Source organism: Chanodichthys erythropterus, chromosome 18, assembly GCF_024489055.1.
Source record: "Chanodichthys erythropterus isolate Z2021 chromosome 18, ASM2448905v1, whole genome shotgun sequence".
Lineage (NCBI taxonomy): Eukaryota > Metazoa > Chordata > Actinopteri > Cypriniformes > Xenocyprididae > Chanodichthys > Chanodichthys erythropterus.
The window spans coordinates 26493095-26519800 of NC_090238.1; the positions used below are offsets into that span (position 1 = coordinate 26493095).

General features: G+C 36.1%; 1 protein-coding gene across 4 annotated transcripts in view; it reads right to left on the reverse strand.

The window, feature by feature from the left end:
* qkia (QKI, KH domain containing, RNA binding a) overlaps positions 1–26706 on the reverse strand; it is an 84402-nt gene that overhangs the window by 41061 nt on the left and 16635 nt on the right. For all 4 annotated transcript variants that reach the window (XM_067366625.1, XM_067366622.1, XM_067366624.1 and 1 more), the window contains exon 2: positions 18296–18438. In XM_067366625.1, the coding sequence (XP_067222726.1) occupies positions 18296–18438 (143 nt within the window). The remainder of the gene's footprint in view (positions 1–18295; positions 18439–26706) is intronic.

The window sequence follows — 26706 nt, forward strand, 5'->3', positions numbered from 1 at the left end:
TTTCTTACCTTAGTCATTCCAGTACACCTCTCTCTCTCTCTCTCTGCCCCATATTTGCATTATGTCTTGCTCTCTGCATCACATTTAGTTCAATCCTCCAGAGGGAAAAAGGAAAACATTACAACCCATGATCATTCTGCTGCCGTCTCTGCAGTGTCTGCTTGGTTTTCTGTATTATTTCATCATAAAAATGAAATCTCAAAAGTTTCAGCATATAATTAAATTAATCTGTATGCCATATATCTAAGAGAGAAACCGAGATAGAGAAACCGAGTGTAAGAGAGTGAGGGAGGGAGAGAGAAGCAGAGATAACCTATCGGATGCCCTTGCTAATTACTAATTAACCTGTGTCAAGCAAGCGTGTGGTGTGGCAGAGCTGAGAAACAGTTTAATCTCCAATGGCAGCTGTGGATCTGAGTCAGGTTAGGAATCGAGATCCAGTTCTTGTTCAGAACTTTTTCTCAGAATTCTTCCACCAATGCAGATGGAAATCTATACTGTAATACAGGGTTTCCTATGTTACTACTGAATCTAGTTGGAGTTGTGAGCTTGCAGTCTGAACTGAATATGATGATAATACTAGGGATGCACGATCCGATATTCAGATCGTGTATTGGCTCCGATACTGCCATTTTTATCGGATCGGGTATCAGCAGGACGGGACCGATCCAAATCCGATACTGTGCGTGTACTATTGTGTGTTATTGTTAAGCTCCACAAAAGGCACAAAAACAATAAAAAGCACCATAAAGGTTCTGTGCACAATATTCCAAGTGTTCAGAAGACATTCCATAGTTTAATTTGAGGTACAGATGAATATTTAAGTCGTTAAATTAAAGTTCACGTAAATGCCTCCCTCCGCTGCGGCTGTCAGTCATTCTCCATTCAGCATTCAGACTGCGTGTCGCGTTCGGTTACGACAGTCAACACAATGAAACTCTCTCCAAGATGAATCAATGTTTCTATTATTATACTTCATCTGTAGACAACGATACCGGTAATACAATACGCATCAATATATCTTCACTTTGTGCTTTGAACTTTTCAATGCGGAGCGCTGTGACTCCATGATGCTTCAAGCGCATCATTCTGCACACGGGATGTGCATAAGCGCTTTGTGCCACTCTGTATGGGAACCGTTCATATTATAATACTTTTGCGCAATGAAAGATTGTTAATAGCATTTTTTTTTTTTTGTTCTGTCCTATCTTTCATATGTTGCTGCATCATTTTAAATTTTTATATTTTAATGATAAGACATTTAATAGCTTTCGCTTTTTTTTTTTTTTTTTATAGATTTCGTCCACATTTTCATATTTATTCACAAACTTATAGGATAAACAAACAGGCCTAGGCTATGCATTTATTTATATTATGAAAAGAAAGTATTATTAAAAAAAAGTTCAAGTCTGCATCACTTTTCAGTTTTCATCAAACGCTTGAGGATCGTGAGTGAACGCGATCATCTCTTCCTTTTAACTACTTTACAGAAGAAAATAAACATGAATGAAAATCAAAAAATATGTTGAAAGTTGCAGTAGCTTACTGAAATCTGTATAACGCCAGTTCAATCAGTGTTGTAAACAATGTCACGTATATACCTCAGAAAAACTATTCGTTGACCATAAACTTAAAGTCAACAGCAAGAAAAATAAAACAAACTATTTAAAAAAACCGAAATGGATTAGAAACTTAAGTATTATAATATATAATAAAATGAACAAACTGGGTACGTGTAATCAAGCGCATCGTTTTCATTTTGTTCTGGAGACGGAAAATTCTCAGTTAATGCGACCTTCGGTGGCGCGGTTGTCATGCTGACCGTCACAGCTCGTGAGGCATACAGTTTATTAGGTAATTTAGCACTTTTCTTATTACTTGAATATCGGATCGGTATTGGCCGATACTGAATCCCAGGTATCGGAATCGGTATCAGAAGCGGATCAGTGCATCAACTAGAGAATACAAAGGCAATAAATAGACAAAATATCTTACAAACTAGCTGTCCTTACTGGCTGCCCACAACAAACATGCAAACTCATAAGTTAAGGCTGGAATACACTACTTGACTTGTACATGTGCTAAATTTTGTAAATATACTGATGTATTCTCCTGTGTTGGCGTAGGTTTATAAATGATTTACCTTACAAATCTGATGAAATTGTGCACATTGCGTTACCAGATGAATGTTATAAGCAAACCAAACTCACAGTATGCAGAGATGGAGTTTGAGACACGCTCCATGCAAATAAATGATAAGAGTTCATGTGGAGTAGCATTTACTGTGAACGGAGCCGCTCTGAGATGCACGTAACCTACACGCTTGGAAATAATTAAAGCGCACATATATTAAACCTGAAGGGCATATATTTATTTAATTAAATGGCAGCCTTTGTGAATTCATAATATACCTATGCTAAAGTATGGATTTTAAATGATTTTAATACATTGTGCAGCCATAGAAAACAATATGTGGAATGCACCACTTCCGGTATTTTTCGAGTACTCTAAATTCAAGTACGAAATTGAGTAATAAAATATATAAGTACTGACTGACTGCTCATATGACAACATAATACTAAACAACAAAAAAACTAAAATAATGGAACCATTCCAATTTATTCCAAATTAATTGTAGCCAGTAATGATTTCTGCCAAATGCACAACAACACACCATCATATGGGATGCTTTTATGCATATTGCACACAAACAATCGGCAGTATCTGGCAGGAAAAAAAAAAAATAAATAAAAATTAATCAATATGGCTTTTACACAAAAAAACGGGAGGCTAAAGCAGTGTTACAGATTAGAGTTTTCTTGGAGATTTCTGTTGAGTTCAACAATCAAATGAGCTATCAAGGATCAGTTGAGAGTATCGCTCCTTACAGATTTATACACACACCAAAAGAAATGCACACACAAACTCCAGATGATCTCATCCAAACTGAACAACACATAAAAGTTGCAAAACGACAGTCCAACAGTCCAAACCTTGAGTAGTTGGTCCAAATTAGACTTCTATTCTCCACTCTTCTATATCCCTCACTCTCCTCTATGTGTGTGTGTGTATGTGTAATAATTTGGAGGGCAGAAAATCCAATCTGAAACATTATGACACAAGTCCTTTGAGAGCAAAGTAATTACTCTCTCTAAAGAGAGAGAGAGAGAGAGAGAGAGAGAGAGAGAGAGAGAGAGAGAGAGAGAGAGAGAGAGAGAGAGAGAGAGAGAGAGAGAGAGAGAGAGAGAGAGAGAGAGAGAGAGAGAGAGAGAGAGAGAGAGAGAGAGAGTAGAGAGAGTAGAGAGAGTAGAGAGAGTAGAGAGGCAGCCTGTTATCCCTAATATAAATCATCTTTTTTCATCTAGTTACCTCTCGTTCTCTCTTGTTTAATCCTTTCTAAACACCAGGAGCAAAATCAATCTTTGTAAGCTCCCAGCATTTAGTCCTGACACACAATAACAAAATATAAGCAAACAAAAGCCACATGAGCACAGAGGTGATGTGGTAAACAGGTGGTTTAACAGATGACTAGTGTTACTAAAAGCTACAGTTCCATTAACATTTAATCTCTTAGTAGACACTTTTATCCAAAGCGACTTACAAATGAAGAAAAGCATAAGCAATTTATCATTCGAGAGTCAGCAATATTAGTAGTACTGCAATATTGAATATCAAGAGCAAGTACAAACAAACATTACAAAACAGAGCAGAAGTTTAACTGTGGAAAAAGTACAATTTTTTTATTAAATGCTAAGTACAAACAATTTACATGTATAATATCCAGACAAGGAACAACATATTACTAAAACAGAGGTGAATAGTACTGTTATTGTTAAGACAAAGTTACGGACACTGATTTGAGAAGAACTAGTGGATGAAACCTGCATCACTTCTTGTTTTGCCTGTCAGTTCTGCCCTCTTTCTCTCTGAGCCAAATGTAATTTGTGTCTGAATTAACACGAGCATGCTGAACAGGGCAAAGGAGGCAGCGAGGATGTAATCTCTCTCTCTCTCTCTCTCTCTCTCTCTCTCTCTCCCCGAGTCAGCCCACTGCACTGGACACACACACACACACACAAAATTTCATATGCATCCCTGAAGATGCTGTTGGCTTCTAGTCCACCTGCCAAGTCTGTCTGCAGAGGCCCCCAATTACAGTCTCTGAAATTCATCAGCCACACACAGTGGCTTAGTTTCAAAAACACAGCAAGTTGCCTACATTGACAGTGTTTTTGGGCATCACAGGCATGTCGGAACACACCCATGGTGGGCAAATCTGCCATCTTGGTACAAGACAAGGCAACTAGTCATCCAATAATTTGGTAGGTTGAATACTAATGATTTTTTCGTAGTTTCGTAGTATCTTTATTACATCCCTATTATGTAGAAAACTCATTAGATTTAAAATGCAGTTTGAGGCCTAAACTGTGACATGACCATGTGGCTTTTCTGACAATTACAGAACGTTTTCCTCGAGTTCTGCAGGACAACCTACATTAAAAATGTTCCAAATGAGCAGCGCTGCTATAATTTTTAAACTGCACTTCTGAGAGCATGCAGAAAATATGAAACATCTGCATGTACAAATGGCAATTAAGAACGAATGTCAGGGAAATGAAAAGGCGCGCATCTACAGAAAAGCATAAGTGGCAATGAGGGGTCTGTGTGTGCAGGCGGGCCGCCTCTGTTGAATCGGTGAGCTTTTCAGAAATGGCTCGATGTCATTTGCAAGGCTCGATTGGAGTCCTTTGGCTTCAAAAGCCCCAGTAATAACCTGCAAATTAAAACTGGAGGCTTTAGTCTGATCTCCAACCTACCAAACCTTAATATTGCCTCACATAAACAGCTTTCCATCCCCCAATAAGCCCACCACCCTGCTTTCCCATCAGACAGGGAAGAAAATCACTTTGAAAACCCTTCAATAACAATCCTAGCATTAGACACCCATAAGTTCTCAGTTCAAGGATGACTCTATTAATAGCATGTTGCTTCGGTGAGCTGATTGCAGCCGAACAGCCGCGTTGCTGCCGTTAAGTGAGCCAGAACCCAGAGGTGACCACTTCCTGAATCTCAGAGAAGAGATCAGATGGTTCAACTGCACACATATGGCCTGAATAATGCCGTTATGCACCCAAGAGAGAATTTAGCTGGAAAAGAACTGCCGGATCCCAGCACAAATTATATGTTCTTATGCAGATGTGTCTGTGTACAGTCCTACAGGTGTTTGTAGGGCATGTGAACAAAATTACAATATATAACCAGCTAAATGAATCAGAATTTACATAGTCCTGTGCCCATTAGGGGTGGGACAAAATATAGATGTGGCAATATATCATCGTCTTTCTCTGTGCAATACAAGAATCGATATGCTGCGCCAAATATCGATATTTTAATTGATAAAATAAGATGCAATAAATAGATTTCTCTGCTCAAAGTGTCGCTACTTCAAGGCGGCGCTCAATATATGAATGAGGGAAACGTGAACATAAGTTAAACAGCCTTAAGCCACGTACACACCGGGACGAATACCGCACGTGCTTATCGCCAGCGTTTTGAGATGTTTTTCATGTTTGATTTTCATTGGCGATGCGCCAAGTGAACGTGCAAATTCACTCCCTGACAGTATATGGGGCTTGTGCTGAACAGTAGTGCAAATAAAAATATTTACGATATAAAATTAAAGAAGATAAAAATACAGAAATTAAATGGCATATATGTAGGGCCCTATAATTTCCACGATAACGGAATCGCGGACAGAATCACGGAATCCATTCATAAAAATTTACTATATACGCGGAATGTCAAGAAATTTGTCAAATTTTTGATGAATTAAAAGCAGGTCAGTACACTTAAATTAAATCGCGATATAGACTAGTGTGTGAATATTACAACGCAAAAAGACTATTTAAACATGAATCCTGCATGTCTGTGTGACTCCGAAATTAATGATGCGGAAGCGCGGTTTCATTTACCTCACACCGCCTCACACACACTCGTGCGGGGGCGCACAGACGCTGAAGCACATGTGGCGCTCGCGGTGTTTTCGTCCTCTGTTGCCTTACTATATGAACGCACAAATTCATCTCCAGAGCTGCTCTGAAAGTCACTTCATCAGCATTTAACCGCTTCGTTTGAGAAAACTACCTTCATAAACACAGAGAATCTCAAAGCTCTAGACAAACCGTCAAAATAAAAGTTCGATTTAACATGCTTTTTGATTATTAAAATGGAATTAAACCATTAAAATGGAATCCAGAAAACAGAATTTGGTAAAAATAAAATTTGAGGGGAAAGAATAAAACGTTTATCATAGGGCCCTAAATTTGTAAAAAAAAATTTTGTTAAACTTTTATTAAATTGTTGGTAAATTGGACAAGATTCATTATTTTAATTAATTAGACATGCTTTTTGATAGCTAAAATTTAATTAACCATTAAAATGGAGTCAAAAAATAAATAAAACTGAAAAAAACGAAATCCAGAAAAATTAAAACGGAAAAAACGGAATTTGGGAAAAAATAAGGCTTTTTTTTTAAATGACGCTTTTATGCCTGCCGTTTTTCGCGTCGGGGTGCACACTTACATTGGCGCCCTTTGTTTAGTCACGAGGCGTTAAACGGCAGCGATAATCGCACGCGATGTTCATCCCGGTGTGTACAGGCCTTAAGAAAAAGAGGTTTTTAACAGGATGGCATACAGCAGTGTGAGTAAAACAGATGCCCCAGCCACGTTTAAGTTCAAAGTCTTGACACACTTTTATACCAGTGATGTAACAAACGTAGACATCTTTGACGTTCTTCACTGAGTGCTTAGATATACACGGGAGCATTTGAAAGCATATATTAGGGATCCGCTGATAGACACCTGCTTTCGAACGCTCCTGTGTATATCTGTGTAAGCGTTTGGTGAGGAACGTCATAGGGTCTTGTTTGCACCTGGTCACTGTTTAGCAATATATCGATTATACACTAAACCACAGACATCTTCATAACAGTGTGTTTGGCCTGCAACACACACAGAGACTGCAATGTTACAGCAGAAAGCAGTTTGTAGAAGACAGGTGATGTAATAGGATTTTGTCCAAGGAGAGAGCGCACTAAACGTCTTGCTGAAACTCACTGGCAGCACTAGAGGAAAGACAAAGATAGAGCGAGAGAGAGGGGGAGGAAAAGTGTCACTTCCAGATAGACCTGGTCTGTCAGCCATCTTTTTTTCTTCCCAGACGTACAAGTCAGACTATTCCATCTGAAAAGCTCAGGAGAGAGAGACTGTTACTGTATATAGACAGAGGTTTATAAACAGGGCAGCTACCAGTGCGTTCAGAGATGTTTTGAAGGTTGTGGTTCGACCCCAGTGTTTGATCTAAGGTTAGATTCTTTGGCTTGGCTGCACAACTGAGCACAAACTCACAGATACAAACACTTGTAAACCAATGGTCACATTCACAGGACAAGCTATTTTTATGAAATGGACACTCTGTGCTAAAGACAGAGGAACAAAGACCTAATTACCCATGAGTGAGAGTTAGATTCCAGTTGATATACTATATATATTTAACCATCTACAATGCGAGTAAATCACTCGCATATGCAACTAAATCTTCACTCTGGGTAACTAAATAATGTCTATAATTAGTCATGGGCTAATAAATTCTTAGATTTTACTCACCTGTGTGTGTGTGTGTGTGTGTGTGTGTGTGTGTGTGTGTGTGTGTGTGTGTGTTAGAGGCTAAGTATAAGCTTAGCATAGATATATTTTCACTCACTGAACACTTCTGCTCTCCATCAAGCGATCTGTACCATTTCAGCTCAATGGATGCACAGCGTACCTTTATTTGATGTACCACAAACTCTAGTGTGAGGACTAGGACTCGCCGTCGCTTTCTCACATACACGCAAAGAACGAGGGCGAGAACTCTTGAATACCATGCAGAATCGATGCGCTACATGTAAACGATATTCTTTGTTATATCTTCCTGTCAAAATAACAGAGTTAATTTGGAATTATACAGCTTTTTAGAACAAGTAGAAGATATGCTGGTTTCTCAGATAGTGGGCGAAACTAATATGCAAACGGCAATCTCTATTTCAGTTCCTGTTTTGATTTCAGCAAATCAGTTTGAGCGAAAAAAAGATATCGTGATTAATATTCATGAACCCAGCAGCTCATCAATCCTTAGTGCGTTATATATTGCTATTAGTAATAGTATTAGTACCAAGTTTTATTTCTAATTGCTAAAGTTCTATCATTAAATAGTGCTTAATTATCATAATATAATGCTTGATTGACTCATCTTAAGAGTGTGCTTTCAGATATTTAAAAAGCTGTGCCATTTTACAAAGATAAGCTGATTTGGTGGAATCATAGTATATTAGTGTGGCGAGTAAGCTTAAAAAAATAAATAAATAAAAATAAAAAATACTAACCAGTTTGGTTACTACCCAAGGTTTGCATAGAGGGTTGATTTTCTACATTTTTTTGTATTTGTATTCCTGAGAATACATTTTTTTTTTTTTTGTATTTCCTGTTTACTCTATGTTCCTTTATTTATATTTCGAATTTATTTTTTTTCCTATGTCCTTTATAAATATGGAAATGTGAAAATATTGAAAACGATCAAACACGTTTGTTTTATTATATTAGTGAGGATTAGGGATGTCCCGATCACGTTTTTTTGCCCTCGAGTCCGAGTCAGAGTCATTTGATTTTGAGTATCTACCGATACCGAGTCCCGATCCGATACTTCTATAATACATTAAAAAGAATAAAGAATAGCGAAAAAACAGATCCAGGAACAGTGCTTTTCAGGTTTTTCAGGTATCTAACAGTCGTTTTCAGGTACAGAAAATGGATAAAGTAATCAAATATAAATTATCACTGCATATTATCTTTACTGTATAAAATAAAGATTAATAATTATTGAAGTTACAAAAACTATTCAGTCAAGAGTAGTAACTTAAGTGATTTCTTTGTTATTTGATTTAACATTAAAAACAGGCAGCAGGAATAGTTTTTCTCCCTTTAAGACATGCACGATCCAGTACATATACTGTTACACATGCGCTGTCTTTCTCGACTAATATACGTTCACTTAAGACATAACCGACTATGTTTGCTAGGAAGCTCGCTAAGACGGGCATTTTGAAATAATTTGTGTATGAATTTGTCCGCTGAAGCGCTAGACTTGAAAGAGAACTTTATTTGCGCGCTGACTGGAATAAGCGTGTGCGCGCTTCGGATGAGCGCACACAAATCTTCTCACAGCGCGCGCGAGTTCTCTTTCGCGTCTTGTTCTTGAAGGTTTAAATCAGCAAGGCTTAAATGAGTTAGTTTAAACAGATAGCAACGTGTGCTGTTCAGGTCTCACCTGCGCTCGCGCACTATCAACACCCGGGTGATGACGGCGTAAATGACTGGACATGAGAGCAGACGGCACTCGCAGTTAACAGTTAACAAAGAGTGACTGTTTTGTCCACGCTTTTTGATTATCGTTGTTGTAACGTTTTGCGCATCCATCGACTGAAACGTACATTATTTGAACTCTGTCTGTCTGTTTTCCACGTTGCTATTTTAAACAAACCATACGTTACTGTTAGATTTTTTACCGTGAACCGTTGCACCCCTAATACATATCCGAGTCCTGATCGGGAGGTAACGTCCGATTCCGATCGAGTCTGAAACAACGTGATCGGGCCCGATTTCCGATCACATGATCGGATCTGGACATCCCTAGTGAGGATATTGCATAAGTTAATGATATTTTCTCATGATATCGCCTAACCCAACCCCTACCCCTAAACCTACCAATCATGTGTGCAAAGTACTAGATTTCAATAAAAACCAGTAAAATGTCCTCACTAGTCAGTTGTCATAATATTTCGCTACATAAGTGAGGACATTTGGACATAGCCAAATCTGTACACCCACCCACCCAGAAAAGTCCAGGACTCTAAAAGCAGAGTCTGTTTTCTGTTTATTCTCAAAGCAATAAAGCGCGAACAGACGTTTAGTCTGGAATAAGGGGTCTGACCTAGGTGGATGAGCCCACGTGCGGTTCATCCTAGCGCGCTTTTATCTTCTCACTCAACACTTTAAACAAGACCTCTCTCCTCTATTAGACTTCACTTTAAAATAACCTTTTACAATGTAAGTGATAGAATTGTGAATTGAGCTCAAAATATAAAGCAAACTCCCTTTCTTCCTGAGCTGTAACTAGATCAGGTGTCAAACCTGTGGGTTTATTATACAGCAAGTTTTAGGGCTGTGACGATATAACTGCATTACTGCATGACCACGGTATTGAGATGCCTACCACGGTGTTGAGGTAATCACCGTCATCACTGCACTTTTTGTGCAGTGCATATGGTGTATGATATGAACTATAAACACAATAATCATTGTTTATCATAATTCACTGTCTTCTGTCCTATATTCAAGTACTTTTGGATAAATAAACAGCTTCGCACAAAAGGGAGGGACAGTCCAAACATATGGGCAGGGCTCAACAATAAGGACTGCCCAATGGCCCGGGGCCAGTGTGAACGACGCTCGGGACAGTAGGCGGAATGGTCACTTGCCCGATCAGGCCAGTGCTGTAGGGTGTGCGATATATATAGTCTATCTATGATATCATAACTGTTGTTTTAATGATCTCAAATTATCGAGTACGTCCCTCACTTTACAAAAAACAAACAAAAACACACCCATTGAGTGCACGCATACACTATGTGACATAGTCTAGTAGATTAGACCAGTGGTTCTCAAACCTGTCCTAGGGACCCCTCACCACTGCACATTTTGCATGTTTCCCTCATCTAACACACCTGATTCAACTTATCAACTAATTAGTAGAAACTGCAACAGTTGAATTGGGTGTGTCTGATGAGGGAGACATACAAAATGTGCAGTGGTAAGGGGTCCCCAGGACAGGTTTGAGATCCACTGGATTAGACTAGTGAACGCGCATTTTTAGAGTATACGCTTTCACTGCGTGATTTAGTATATTAAAATGCCTTTAGAATTCCCCTCAGAATTCAAGATAAGGGGCAAAAATGCCCTTTATATATTTCATATTTATATAATTTAATATAGTTAACCAATATTACACAAAGAACGCAATTTTTCTCCAAATATCAGCATGACTACAAATGTGATATTGATTTTATTCAGCATACAGTTTAATGAACAAGAACCTAATATCAAGTGACTTACATTTTAGACACCAAATCGACAAATTTCGCCAACGAAAATAGTTCCGAAGTCCACAGCAACACTTCCTGAATGAATCAGCCGTTTGAATGAATCGGTTGAATCTGGTTCACTCATTAACAGTGATTTGCTGCCACCTACTGGTGGGTTTAATTTCACATTTAACCCACCAGTTTTTTTTCTTCATTTTTTTTTTTATATAATTTCAAATAACAGTATTTAACGTTTATATTTTCAACATTAAAAACATTTTTATGCATCTGTAACTTCAATAAAGTTTAATCAATTCTATAGTTAGTTATACATTAGATTACAATTTCTGTACCTGAAAATCTCCTGTTTAAACCTACATGAAAAACTTGAAAAGCACCATTTATTTCATTTATATGTTTGTTCTGTTGTATTTATTTGTGCTATTAGTAACAAATAATGAAATTACTTGTTACTATTTTATTACTTACTGTTATTTGTTTAACAATATTTAAAATATAAGTTAATCTAGTAGCTTTTGGTGTCATAACCCTATTTATTGAGGTTAAATGTAACAAAGACAACGAAAAAAATAACTATGCTTATTTTATAGGCCCATTTTCTTGTCTTTTACTTTTATAATTTTTTTTGTTGTGGGGCCACTGGCCCAACCGGCCTGGAAGAAAAAATCCTTAGCGTTGAGCCCTGATATGGGGGATTTATTTTGTGCATGTGTCTGATTATTATTAATTAACTGCTAGGTTCCAGGACTTGCGATTTCTATAGATAATGTTTAACTAAAATATATTGTTAGACCAACAATATCTTATCAATTAATTATGACATTCACACCCGACGTTCTTGGTTTTCTTCCTATTTATTAAATCCAGGCAATTGGTTGATAAAACAATTAAAATTAAGATTTTTATACAAAATATATACAAAACAAAATTCACTTTAAAGATAGGCTCACTATAAAACAAAACTTAATGAAGTGATCAAAATCATGTCTGACCCACTGCATGTCTCCCGACATATTGCACATCTTATTAGCCTATCTTAGTCATGCTGTTCACTTTTCATTATCAACATAAATTAAACTTAAAAACTAATGTTAGGCCATAGTCTAATATTCAATCATAAATATGAAATAGGCTAAATAGGCTGTTTTCTTTGACCGTCTCGCCAACAAACTTGTCCCCACAACCCCACCACTTTTTGCAACATCTCGCGGCACACACGGATATACCTAAAAGAAAGAAACATCTCAATTCGATAGCTTAAGAAATTTGTTGGTCTGTGTTAAATAAGAGGCGATCTCTCACTGGAATTAGTTGTTTTTACTCGTTGCCGCTGTGATCAGTTATTTTGGCGCTCTGTGTACAATGCGCAGTCTTTACACAGACAATCAAGCGCTTCGTTCTGGTAAAAGCACACAACAAAATGCAGACAAGCATGTCCTTGTTCTTGATATACAATCACTGATGAACACCTTTGGTTTTAATGAGAAAACCGCCAAACCACGGGATTTGTTGCTTCATCACCGCGGTAAGAAAAAAACCCATACCGTCACAGCACCTAGCAAGTTTACATTATAAAACAGTACACCAATACAATTTTTTCCATCCAACTGAGAGGAAACTGAGAAAGAATTATATAAATATCAACACCTATGAATCAACAATCATGGACACTTTATCCTCAAATCAAGCTGCAGATTGGATGACCGTGCCAAACTCCTGCCTAAAAGAGCAAATCAGAGAGACCGTGACTGAAGTGAATGCTAGCATTCCCCTGCTCAATAACAAACCAGTAACGGCTACAATTGAAGAGATTGGTTCCAAAACGCGATAAACGCCATTTTCAAAAAAATTTTGTTTCTGCCAAAATCAGTTTTGTGTCTGGTCGGTATTGAAAAGTCATTTATTAATTTTGCGCAAAATGCGATATCCGTTGTGTTATTCTGTCATGTTTTCTCCCTTTCTTTCCAAAACGCGACAAACGCCAGTCTCCCTTCTCTGCAGAACGCGATATATCCGCTCAACCAATCACAGCGCACCATTCCATGCACTGTAAACCGTAATGGCGGCGCTCTGAATACACCCCGCATCCTTTATCTACTTTGTACTTTGTGATCAACAAAAACAGAAAAATGAATAATTTCGATGAACATTGCTGAACCTGTTGTGGTTTCTGCAGTGGGGAAGAAACGCAAGCCATCGAAATCATTTACGTGAGGAGATTAAGAAGGCGAGGCACTCGAGTCGGGAGGAGGAAAAATGCCGGCTGTTGCTTGTTTCACGACAGCATCAAACTTCTATCACGCTCCCTAAACTGAACTGTTTATTTTAACGATGCGGTGACGCCAGATACGCCTTGATCGGTAATGACAAACAGAGACATAATTAATTTATAACATTAACAAGATGACTCGTTGAATTCATTTTGGGAGCGACGACTGAATGTATTTTTAGTCAAATGCATGTACATAAGATTAGTATTGACAAAGTTCAGAGGCTGTCATATATGTGAATTAACTTACTTTCAATATGAAAAAATAACTTTTATATCGATGGATTAATTGCATTTTGAAAAAAAAAAAATCAAAACAAAAAAAAACGTGTCATGCATTTATTGCATTTTGGGGAAAAAATAATAATTTTTTATAATAAACCTTTGAAAATCAAAATCTAGATTTGAATTTTTAATGTTTTTATAACCAAAAGATGCAATGTGAAAGTTTGAAACAGAAAAGAGTGGTTTTCATTTTGCCACTTTCTTGGTAAAGAAAACACCTTTTTACTCAAATTAATCAAAATGGATTTATAGCGTTTTGGAACCAAACTCTTCAATTATTCTTCCTTTTCCTGCGTGTTTAGAACATTAGGGTGGAAACGTCTATGTGTGTGTGTTTTGAAACAGTGACTCATGCTAACCACCAGGGGGAAGAATAATGAGGAGAGACATGCAGGGAACACAGTGAGAGAGAAACAGTTTTGAGGGGGTCAGCTGGGGATTCTTTGTACACTTGTGTGTGTGTGTGTGTGTGTGAGACACTGGAATTACGACGTAAACATGAAATATGAGGACATTTCATGACTCCTCGTATTTAAAATAGGTTTAAACACATACCAAATGTTTTATTAAAAATGCAGAATGTTTTTCTGTGATGGGTAGATTTAGGGGTAGAGGTAGTGTAAGGGGATAGAATGTACTGTACAGTTTGTACAGTATAAAAACCATTACACCTATGGAATGACCTTACGAAGATAGCAAAACAGACCTGTATATATGTGTGTGTGTGTCTTCCCACTTGCATTTGCTCAAACACACAAACAGTTACTCTATATTTTCCATGGCATGACGGAACTGTGGTGTTCATTCTATACTGGTCAGCCATGTTTCCCAGTAGTTGTTCCTGCTATTCTGAGATGGAAGGTCACATGAACACACTCTTAGACATCTTGTGCATAAGATTCAGGGCACGAATTTTGGCACGGGATTGTGGGTATTGCGCATAATTTTACTAATTCCCGCAGGTTTCGCGCTAATAAAGGCAAGAAATTCACGCAAAAAGTTATTCAATTAGCTTGTTGGTTGAATGAGCAAATTAATCCACACAGATTATCAGATCAAATCAGTAATTTGAAAACTTACATAATTACATAAAAAGACAATTTCACAAACAGCGCAAGTGATTCGGCGCTACCGCGTCTTCCCTCTCTTTTTCAAAATCACCACATTGTCTGTACAATCGAGCTGCAAGCTGCGATTTAAGACTTTCTCTTGCATTTCGGGACAGAATGGTAACTTGCCCAATCAGGCCAGTGTTGCATTGTTACTAAAGTTTATCATAAAGATTAAGATTCCTATTTCAAATAAAATGCTGTTCTTTTGAACTTTTAACCCTTGTGCATTCAAAAAAAAAAGTTACACTTAGGTTAAAAATGGACAAAAATGTCCATGCCAAAAAACTGTCATAGAAATATGATTTATTAATATTTTTTTCCACTTTCACTGATGTCAATTTAACCAGCATCTGTTCTATACATAGATACCAAATATTCATTAATTTTAAGAACTTTAACCCTTTAAATGCTGGTTTGTTTACATAATGCCATAGGTGTTTTTTTATGAAAAAATTAAAAATAGTAGTTAATTTTCATAAACTAAATGCTAAGCAGAATTTTTTTTCTTTGCTTATTAGATTCTTGGGTGGGTCAATGAAGAACAACAACATTAATTTTGAGGCATTTATATTTTTTATGTAGTGTCAATTTTTTTAAAAAACTAACACTTAGGTTAAAAATGGACAAAAATGTCCATGCCAAAAAACTGTCATAGAAATATGATGTATTAATATTTTTTTCCACTTTCACTGATGTCAATTTTTTAACCAGCATCTGTTCTATCCATAGATACCAAATATTCATTAATTTTAAGAACTTTAACCCTTTAAATGCTGGTTTGTTTACATAATGCCATAGGTGTTTTTTTATGAAAAAAATAAAAATAGTAGTTAATTTTCATAAACTAAATGCTAAGCAGATTTTTTTTTCTTTGCTTATTAGATTCTTGGGTGGGTCAATGAAGAACAACAACATTAATTTTGAGGCATTTATATTTTTTATGTAGTGTCAGATTTTTTACAAAAAATAACACTTAGGTCAATAATGGACAAAAATGTCCATGCCAAAAAACTGCCATAGAAATATTATATATTAATATTTTTTCCACTTTCACTGATGTCAATTTTTTAACCAGCATCTGTTCTATCCATAGATACCAAACATTCATTCATTTTCAGAATTTTAACACTTTACAAATCGGTTTCTTTACATCCTCGGCTTCTAATGCACCCATGTGCTCAGTGTCAGTGGGCAGCACTAGTTTCAGAGCTTCCTCTGCTGAGTAACGTCTCTTCAAACAATGAAATGATCAACCCCTCAAGCACCACATATGTATAGGTTTGGCTGTGAGGACACCTGTGTGAACTCAAACTTTGTATAAAATCTACCAGACTAAAAAATCAGTATTTTCTTTTGGTGAAAACTAAAATAATGTGTTTAGGGGCTTCTGAACGTCTACTTCAAATTCAAGCGTAACTTTTATCTCCGTACAAAAACAATAACAAGTGAAAAAGTGCAATCAAGGGTTAAGATGTGTGTTTGGTCAAAAAGAAGAACCTTAAAGCCTTCTTTGACCTTTTTCATAGTTTTCACCTGACCCTATGACCCTGCCAAGGGTGTGACTCATACATGGAGTGGGATTTTTGATTGCCAGTATGATATAATTTCTTTCAAACTAATTACACAAATTAAATTTTCAGTAAACACCTGCAAACTACACTCTGACATCCTTACCAGTATACCCACACAATTATAGCTGCATTATTTTTCAAATTGACTTTATCATAGACTATAATATGCATAAGCAGAAAACACAAATAAAGCGAGTATTTCTTTTATAAGCCAAATTTGAAAATATGGCACAATCTAGTAAAAAATGGTAAAAATGTAAAATTTGAAGCCTTGCCGATAGAATGAATGCCTATTTGCAAATATTGTATCATTTTATAGTCAAATGGCCCTGGGTTAAAAAATTGCAGTTTTAATGGGTTTCAATGTGGACATTTTTGTCCTTAAGGTCCTAAGTGTGAGTATTTTTTGTACAGAGGGTAAAATTGATTTTTTGAAGGAAATGAGGGTAAAATATTAAAATTCCAATAAAAATAAACACCTGAGCCAAAATTCATGTAGATGGCATTAACAAAGGCACACTTATAACAAAAAACAAAACTGAAATGGACAAAAATGTCCATAAGGATGCACAAGGGTTAATTCAAAGAATCCTGAAAAAAAAAAAAAAAAAAAAAAGTGTACAAATGATTTCCACAAAATTAAGCAGTTATGTTTTCAACATTGATATTAGAATAATTTCTGAAGGGCTGTGTGACACTGAAGAACTGGAGTAAATGCTGTTGAAAATTTAGCTTTGACATAAGGATAAATAGAAAAAAGTTATTTTAAATTGTAATATTTCACAATATCACTATTTTACTGTATTTATAATCAAATAACTGCAGCCTCTGTGAGAGCAAGACACTTCTTTCACTGACCCAAACTTACTTACTGCTCAAATTTGGGTATTGTTGATGCCTTTATCCATAGTAAAATTACACAGATTTCCAGGTCACACAGAGGTGAATATATTTATCAAGTAAAGCAGCACTCATTACAGGAAGTGCTTAAAAGTAAAAGCCAGTTTAAAAAAGTAACATTCTGCAAAAAATAAAGATAAGCAGAGCAGCAGCCACCAAAATAATTATCTCTGCTTCAAACTCAGAGAAACCTGGGGTTACGTACGTGTGTGTGTGTGTGTGTGTGTGTGTGTGTGTGTGTGTGTGTGTGTGTGTGTGTGTGTGTGTGTGTGTGTGTGTGTGTGTGTGTGTGTGTGTGTGTGTGTGTGTGTGTGTGTGTGTGTGTGTGTGTGTGTGTGTGTGTGTGTGTGTGTGTGCGCGTGTGCGCGTGTGTGGTGGACCGCTGGGACAGATGGGGTGGCCTTTATCAGGGCCGTCAGAGGGAAAACGCATTTCATGCTCTGCTGACCCCCTTTTTCTCTCTCCTCCCCTCTTCCTTGTCCACCCAGCAGAAGAATTAGGCAGCAAAATTGCTCCCTGTGTGACATGGCCACCGATGTGTGTGTGTTTGTGTCTGAGAATATGAGAGAAATGTCAAACAAGAGCATCGAAACGTCAAGCTACATTACGTGCACTGGAGGAAACACTTCTCTTAAACTTCTCAAACGCACAACAGACGTTAAAAAGATCCTACTCTACTACTAGAACATGGCCTGTGGCATTCCGGCACTTTCCCAGCTCCCTACAGGGGACTGATACTGGAAAAACTACTATTGCTGAACTAGCTTTTGACAGGGAGTCCTTATTTACTCCCAAACGTCATGTTTTCACCAGGAGTAAACCTTCTCACTCTAGATTTCATCAGACACTGTAACTGTCAATCACCTGTCACTATAGCAACAGTCAATCACTGTGATTGATTCTAAAAGAACAGGTAACATCATGAAACAGAAAAATGCACAAAGTGAGTAAAACTCACATCTGGGTACTCTTTGACCGGTACAAAGAGTTTCTCCTGCAGATGTACGATGGGTCCCACTGCTTCGGGTAACTCCAGCGGGTGCTTGTCCACCAGACCGTTCACTGTGTCGTTATACATGTCTTTCCTCACTCTGGTTATCTCTGCAGGTAGACAAAAAAGACAAACAGATCAGAAATGGCTGAGTGAGAGAGAGAGAAAAAAAAAAAAGACTAAAAAGGTATCAAATGCAACACCCCCTTTATTAACATGAGATTCTAGAGCAATTTTGTTTTACCTAAATCTGTTGCCAAATCATATGAGAAAAATCAACAAATACATATTTTTCACAGTAACAGGAACTTGCATACACACATTGAGATCTTTTAAACAGACTTTTTCAAAGCTGGCAGCCCCAGATTGAGGTTAAACTGCTGCTGCCAAAATATGATTAAGCTCTGGATGTCCATTCCTGCCATGCTTATACACACACACACACACACACACACACACACACACAAACAAACACACACACACACACACACACACACACACACACACACACACACACACACACACACACACACACACACACACACACACACACACACACACACACACACACACACACACACACACACACACACACACACACACACACACACGACCCCTTATGATCATTCCCTTCATCACACACAGAGGCTGTGTTTTAAAAACTAGTGAGCTAAATGAGCTGATAGCTAAGGATTGAAAACCAGATGTTGCAGCAAACACACACCTGCCGGATATGGGGGTAATCTAGATAAAGAACAATTGCTAAAGACGCACCAATCTGATATCTGGAAAAGTGGTAGTATGAGAGTGTGACCTTTTGAATTGGATTGAGTATCAGGCATGCAAATCTAATACTAGGTTTAGTCTTGGTTGTACAAAAACGTAAAATGAATAATGTGCTATATTCCTAGTGTTCTGGAGTAATATGATAACCTTGATGAGCATGCAGGAATTCAAGTCTGCTGCTCTCAAATGTCATTCACTTCTTAATCTAAAATTCAGCAATATTGCAAAATATAATCATTTAAAATAACCGTTTTCTATTTGTAATTTAATTATTCAGTCTTCAGCATTACATGGTCCTTCAGAGATGATTCTAATACCAAGGAACATTTCTTAATAATAATTAGGGATGCAGCGATATTTTTTGGGGCCGATAACGATTTTAACAAACAATTATTGGCAGATACCGATATTTGTCACTTCCTCTCTTATTTGAAATTGTCATCAAAATCATGTTTTAAATAAGCAAAGATCAAAAACACCTGCATAAAAATATACTAGCAGGTTCATTGCTGCATCAGCAAATAATTTTTAATAAACATGGATTGGATCCATTTAACATTCAGCAGGCCTACATAAATACAAATGAACAATGATATATATGAAATAAACAGTGCTTTTTAGCCCGGTTTAGGCCACTGTATAAATTAAATACATATTAATCCTTCTTTATCGTAGCAGACTTTATTGTGATTAATCTTCTAATTTGTTATTGTATTCATTAATATTTTTTGTAAGTTTAAATATGTATGAGATCTGCACTGTCTCCTTTACTAAGACTCTTATTTTGACGGGTGTTCTATTCTAAGGAGCTTTAATAAAGGTAATGGAGAGCAAGCAGTTCTTCAGTTATTTTGCATATTTAAAGTTTGTCCGTTTATTAAGAATCCCCCGAAAAGGCATCTGTGATGTAAAAAAAGATCTGTATGTATTTGTTAACTGTTAGTTGTAGTAAGTGTTTTGAGTAATTTGCTGTATGTTGATGATAATGCAATGGAGAGAGAGTTTAATGCGCACTTATTGTGCTCTGTAATGTTTAGCTTTTATGGTTGTTTGGAGTGAAAATGGACACAATAAACTTAATAAAACATTAATAAAGTTTTAGTCATCATTCGGATGGGGTCCGCTACACTTATGAAAGTTACAAAAGTTATTTAGTCAAGAATAGTGTGCGATCTTTTGTTATTTGATTAATATTAAAGCACAGACAGCAGCGCTACGATTATGCAACAGTCATTATACAGCTCAGTGCCTTCACACAGTTAATTTATAAACTATTGGTTTGTTATATCGGCTTTTTTCCTGCTTCAGCCGATATGCCGATGGTTGTAAATTGAGCAAAAACATAAATCGGCACATCGGTGCATCCCTAATAATAATGTTGAAAACAGTTGTGCTACTGACTAAATTTTTTGTGGAAACACTGATAAGTTTTTTTCAGGATTCAGGTTTGAAAGATCAGTATATTAGCAAAAATATAGGAACAACTGAAACCACACATATGCAAAAGCTTTATATAATTGTGTTAAGTTCTCTCATCTTATCACATCTATATTTATATTACAAAATTATATCATGAATTCATAAATAATACAATTTAATTTCAACTTAAATATTTCATCATATAGTCTAGTGTGAAAAGAAAAAAAAAAAAAAAGAATTTATAGATTTTATAGCTAGAGTTGTAGCTTCAGCTGCTAGGTTTCTCTGAATAAAGCAGCAGATAGACATGTATGTACAGCTGGCTAATCAGAGGTCTGTAATCTGGGCCTGTATAAAACGTGTTGTGTTTGAACTGGTTTTGAGAATGGATCACAGCATTACTAGTGCTTACACACACTGACAAGACTGTTCGAAAGCTAGGAAAGTGTAAGATCCATAAAATTGAGCAGAAATCCAGCAAATTGGATTTCCTAAAAGACAACTGGAAACTCCCTGAAATTCTCATTGGTTGATGGATGCCTACCTAAGAGTGTGCTCAAATTTTTGGTCACGTTTACTGACGCAAACCCTTGCATTTTTACCTTTACGGCAGTCCTTATTTAATTCAATGGATTTGCAGCATTCTCTGACGAAGTGCAAACTAGTCTGTGTAGGTGCACTGAAGGTGACCGTGGAGAACTGACTAAGGAAGCATATAACACTGACACCATGTGTCGTGTGTGCGTGTTTTTTCATGGGGCCCTGGAATCCTGGGAGGGGTTGAAGGGTGACGCAACACCCAGATCCGAATAACAGCAGCTCATGGGCCATGTAAGGAGGAAACCTTTAACACAACGTATCTTCACTCACACATGCAATAAGTCCCAGAGGAGGTGACTCAACCACTGCAAGTATATTAGTCACATTTACAGAATTCAATCCATCTTCTCTCTCGCGACCCGAGAGCAACCTCATGTTCCTCCACCCTCTGTCTCACCATTTCTCTCCCTCCACCTTTCTCACACTAGAGCATAAGGATGGGTATCGTTAAGGATTTAACGGTTTTACTACTTTTACCGATAATGCTTTTTGATCCGGTACTTAGACGGTATTCTTATCAGTTCTTTTTGTTATATTTTTTATTTAAAAATAAATAAAGAATTAACAGCTATTTATATTCTGAAAAGTAAAAAATATCTCTAGCAAAAGAAACAGCAATGTTTAAACAAAAATTTTAAAACATTGATTTGTAAATGCACCAGTTTGCAGGAATAATGGCCCAGTTTCACAGACAGGGCTTAGACTAAGCCAGGATTAGGCCTTAGTTCAATTAGGGCATTTAAGTAGCTTTTATAAACGTTCACTAGGAAAAAAAAAGCAAAAAAAAAAAATTATTGGTGTGCATCTTGAGACAAAACAATGGCAATGACATATTTTAAGATGTCAGTACAATTTACTTTCAGTTAAAACATGCATTTTAGTCTAGGAATAGCTTAAGCCTCGTCTGTGAAACTGGGGGTTTTGTGTTTTATATGCATAAAAACAAGAACAAAGAAACAAAGTACAAACAAATGGACAAATAAATACAATATAACAAATATAGAAATTAAATGAAGAGTGCTTTAATTTTTTTTCAGGAAGGTCTATTAACATTACTGTTCAGGTAAGTAAATATATAGCCAAAAAAAAAAAAAAAAATCTAATAAAGTAATCAAATTTAAAATAATACTGCATAGCTTTCACTGTATGAATTGAAAGAGTAATGCTTATTATAGCTATAAGTTATTCAGTCAAGAGCACTAGAGCAGTGAGTGATTTTCTTTGTCTTTTGTTGTTTTATTAACATTAATGGCAGAATCAGCAGCCAAGGTTTATTGGATTATTTATTAAACTATCAGTATATAAACTGTATACAGCAAATAATATTTTCTCTCAACAGTTTACCTCAACATAAACAACTGCGTTTAAGTGAATACTCCCCAAGCTGGTCATTTTGACATATTTGTGTGTATTTGATCGTTTAGACGTGCACCTGAAGCCCAAAGTATAATTTATTTGCGGCCCGTTTCAAAGCGTGCACAAAGAAAGCCACATTGGGAAAGAATCTCTTGCAAAGATTGTGTTTTTAATAACTTTTTGTCAAAAACATCCTGCAATTTGGCAACATAAGACTGCATGCTATAAAAAAAAAAAAAGAAGAATTTTGCGGATTCTGACATTAATTTTGGGCTTTTAGGGAGGTACAAATGTGCACCGCTATAAAGGAAATTAAAAGGAAGGTGCACTAGATGGAATGCCGCTAGTTTTAAATAGTTTTACCTCAAATATCTTCTTTTCATAATTCTTGGAAGCCAAAATCAAAATAAATTAGATAAAATTATATGTTTAGTTCAACGTATAGGTTCCTTCATCGTCACTCACTAAGCAGGGGCTTTCTGCAAGACAGATCTGTCTTCTGGATTGTGAATATCAAAAAATGCATCACAGACAATTGTCTTAACATTATTGTATAAAGAAATGGCTGGCAAGATAGAATTTGCAAGATAATATTTGCTACTGCTATATAGGTGTTAAGTGCATTTTCCTAATATCCCCAGTACTGACAGCAGAACCGATAACGGAGTTTATCGATACCGCGGCCTTTCATAATTTAGCCCCGGGACTCACTTAATACCAGGTTTCGGTACCCATCCTTATTAGAGCAGGAAGGATTTATCTCTGGTTCTCGGGAGAAAAAGTGCTGCATGTCTGCATGTTTAATATTCTTGGACTGCAAGAGAGTAGTTTAAAGTAAAAGCAGGAATTAAAAAATTTAAATATCCTCGACTGAACAAGAAATGGGTCATGAACAAGAACAAGAACATGTTCATTTAATCTTCTCCCAGGCTACCACAGTATACATCCCTGACCATGTGACCTTTCAATATACATCTGAAATAAACGTCAGTGTAAATGATAATCTACAGTGCACATTACTTCATTTGTAGCATTTTATTTTTTATCTTTCTCACACACGCACACACACTAAACCCTCCCTTTTAAAAGCACTTTTAGTATGCACTTAAAAAAAAAAGAGCCAATGAAAAATAGAAACTAAAGTGTTTCTGTCCTTTGGCTGAAGGAGAGAGGCACAGTGAAATGCCACATTACCATAAAGTAGTAGCGAGAGAGCGAGTAAGCGATAGAGCACATGCCATTAACAGGCACAAACTAAGAGGTGAGTCCTAATTTCAATGTCCAGGCCACTGGTAGTCTAATAGTTAAGTACCTTGTTTGCCAGCACAAAGGTCGCAGTTTAAACTCAACTAAGGGGTGAGGCAGGAATGTGGAGAAGTGGTGACATCAGATCCGGGTCTATTAAGCAGGACACAGAGACTTACAATCGCTCAGTGTTCAGGCTGCTGGTCTGGGGGTGCAACGGTTTACGTATCTGATCATTAATTTATTTACAGATTTAATAATTTACTTTGTTTTATCATCACAGGAAATGAGAATCGTTTCTTTTATTTTGCAAGCAAAGATGGAGTTGGTGATGAAGAAAAATGTCATGTCGCATAGAAAAATTTCACACAAAAGGAGAGCCCGTGGATATCACACATGTAATTTGCAAAGAGTTATGCCAGTGAAGGACTCTCAAACCACAGTCAATTATTCCCTGAAAGTAGTGTCAAGCGTACAGACTTCAATACCAAGTCGATACCGAAATTTAAAAATGTGACGCTTTGAGCGCTGTTAAGCGGATTCATAAATACCTCTGATTGGCCACTGTGTTCACGCACTCATCAATGCAATGATCAACGCACAGGACAGTTTGAATTTGAGAGCGTTTTGAAAGTCAAGCTAGAGCGTTTGAAAGCATGTGTCTGTCAGTGTTGGTCCACTGATAGATGCCTGCTTTCAAATGCTCTCGTGTGTTTCTGTGTAAGCGCTCAGTGAGGAGTGTTGTTGATGTCTATTTACACCATGTTTTTGAAGTGTTGCTCATAGTAGCCAATCACAAACATATCTGATAAGCACGTGAACACAATGACCAAACAGAGGTGTTTACGAATCCGCTCAACAGCACTCAAAACATCACATTTTTAATTTCAGTACTTGGTATCGAAGGTGGTACTTTTGACAACACTACCTGAAATTGAAAGCAAAAACTGACTGAGCTTTTGGAATCTCACTATTAATTCTCTCAGACACAAGAGCTGAATCTACCTCAATGCTACAGTATAACAACTATCTTATTTAATTGGCTTCATATTTCTCTTTTGGACCATGCATTAATCATAGTAAAAAAAAAAAAAAAATGAGAATATTCAATATTTCTTGTTAAACAAGTTTGGAAAATGAGCATATTATCATTATTTACTGAAATAAACTTATTGAAATAAGTTTTTTAATCTTTTTTTAAAACAATGAAAGTCTTTAGAGTCACTTTTGATAAATTTAATGCATCCTCGTTGAATAAAACAAAACAAAAAAACAACTTTTGAACAGTAATGTATGAAGGGCAACACGGTGAAAGTTAAGAAACGTGAAGAAGGAGAAACTGCATGTAAGAACGAAAGACAACATTTGCTGATCTAACACTGCACAATATTGGAAAGCAAGGAGGACAGACACTTATTAAAAAAAAAAAAAAAAAAAAAAAATCCTCAAAACTGTAGGTAAACAAGGTTAAACATCCTGAGTCCCTGAAAAGGAGGAATATCAGAACAGGCTATTCTCTTTTTCTCTCTGGCCCTTTCACTGCCAACCCATCCATCAAAAGAACCATCCTGTCCTTATGTTTGCTAATATAAGCAACGTTACTACCACAGTAAAGATGATCTAACCATATAAAATGGTTTCTATAAAATGTATATAAATGCTATCCAATAGCATACAAAGACCCGGCTCTCATGTTAGAATCAAATCTGAACAGGAAAACGCTGACAGGATAATGCTGCTTTTAGCACTTCAGCAAACATCAGCATCCATCTGTCTGAGGACTAGTTAGTTGGGAGCTATTAAGCAGATATTTAAAGTAATTAAGCAGAAGTGAAAGGGAGCAACAGTCACAACATGCTTATGATCAATTAAAGTAATAGTTCACCCAGAAATTATTATTTAGGCCTACTTACCCTCACATCATTTCAAACCACTTCAGAAGAACACAATATATATATATGTATATATGTATATATATGTATATATGTATATATATGTGTATATATATATATATATATATATATATATATATGTATATATATATGTACATATATATATATATATATATATATACATATATATACATATATATATATACATATATATATATACATATACATATATATATATATATATATAAATATATATAAATATACATATATATATATATAAATATATATAGATATATATACATATACATACATATAAATATATATATATATATATATATATATATATATATATATATATATATATATATATATATATATACACATATATATACATATATACATATATATACATATATACATATATATACATATATACATATATATACATATATACATATATATACATATATATACATATATACATATATATACATATATACATATATACACATATACACATATATACACATATATACACATATATACATATATACATATATATATATATATATATATATATATTTTTTTTTAAATATAGGGAAAAAAAAAAAAAAAAAAAAAACACAGCTGCCATTCTCTTAATGGGGGCCTCTTATGTTTTTCTTTAGTGTGTTATGTTCCTTTTTGAGCATGAAAAATGTTAAACCACAAAATGTAATACAAAGGAAGCTATTCTCTATATCCCTGAAACGCCTCAAGTTTTCTTCAAAGAATGTACACGTCACAATATTCCTCATTTAAAATGATTCCCGCCCAAAGCATATGCAAAAAAAAAAAAAAAAAAAGTTATGTCCGTAGTGTGTTGAAACTCACTGTTATGGTAAGGGCTGTGACATTTGAAAAACACTCTCCAACAGTTGGCCAATCACAACACACTGGTACAGCTGACCAATCAGAGCATATTGCACTTTTGAAAATGAGGGGCTTCATAAAGACCACAATAATGTAAAATGTGTGAAAAATATTTTTTTGGACATTCAAACAATAAAACCTATTATAGTAGACCTCAAAAATAAATTC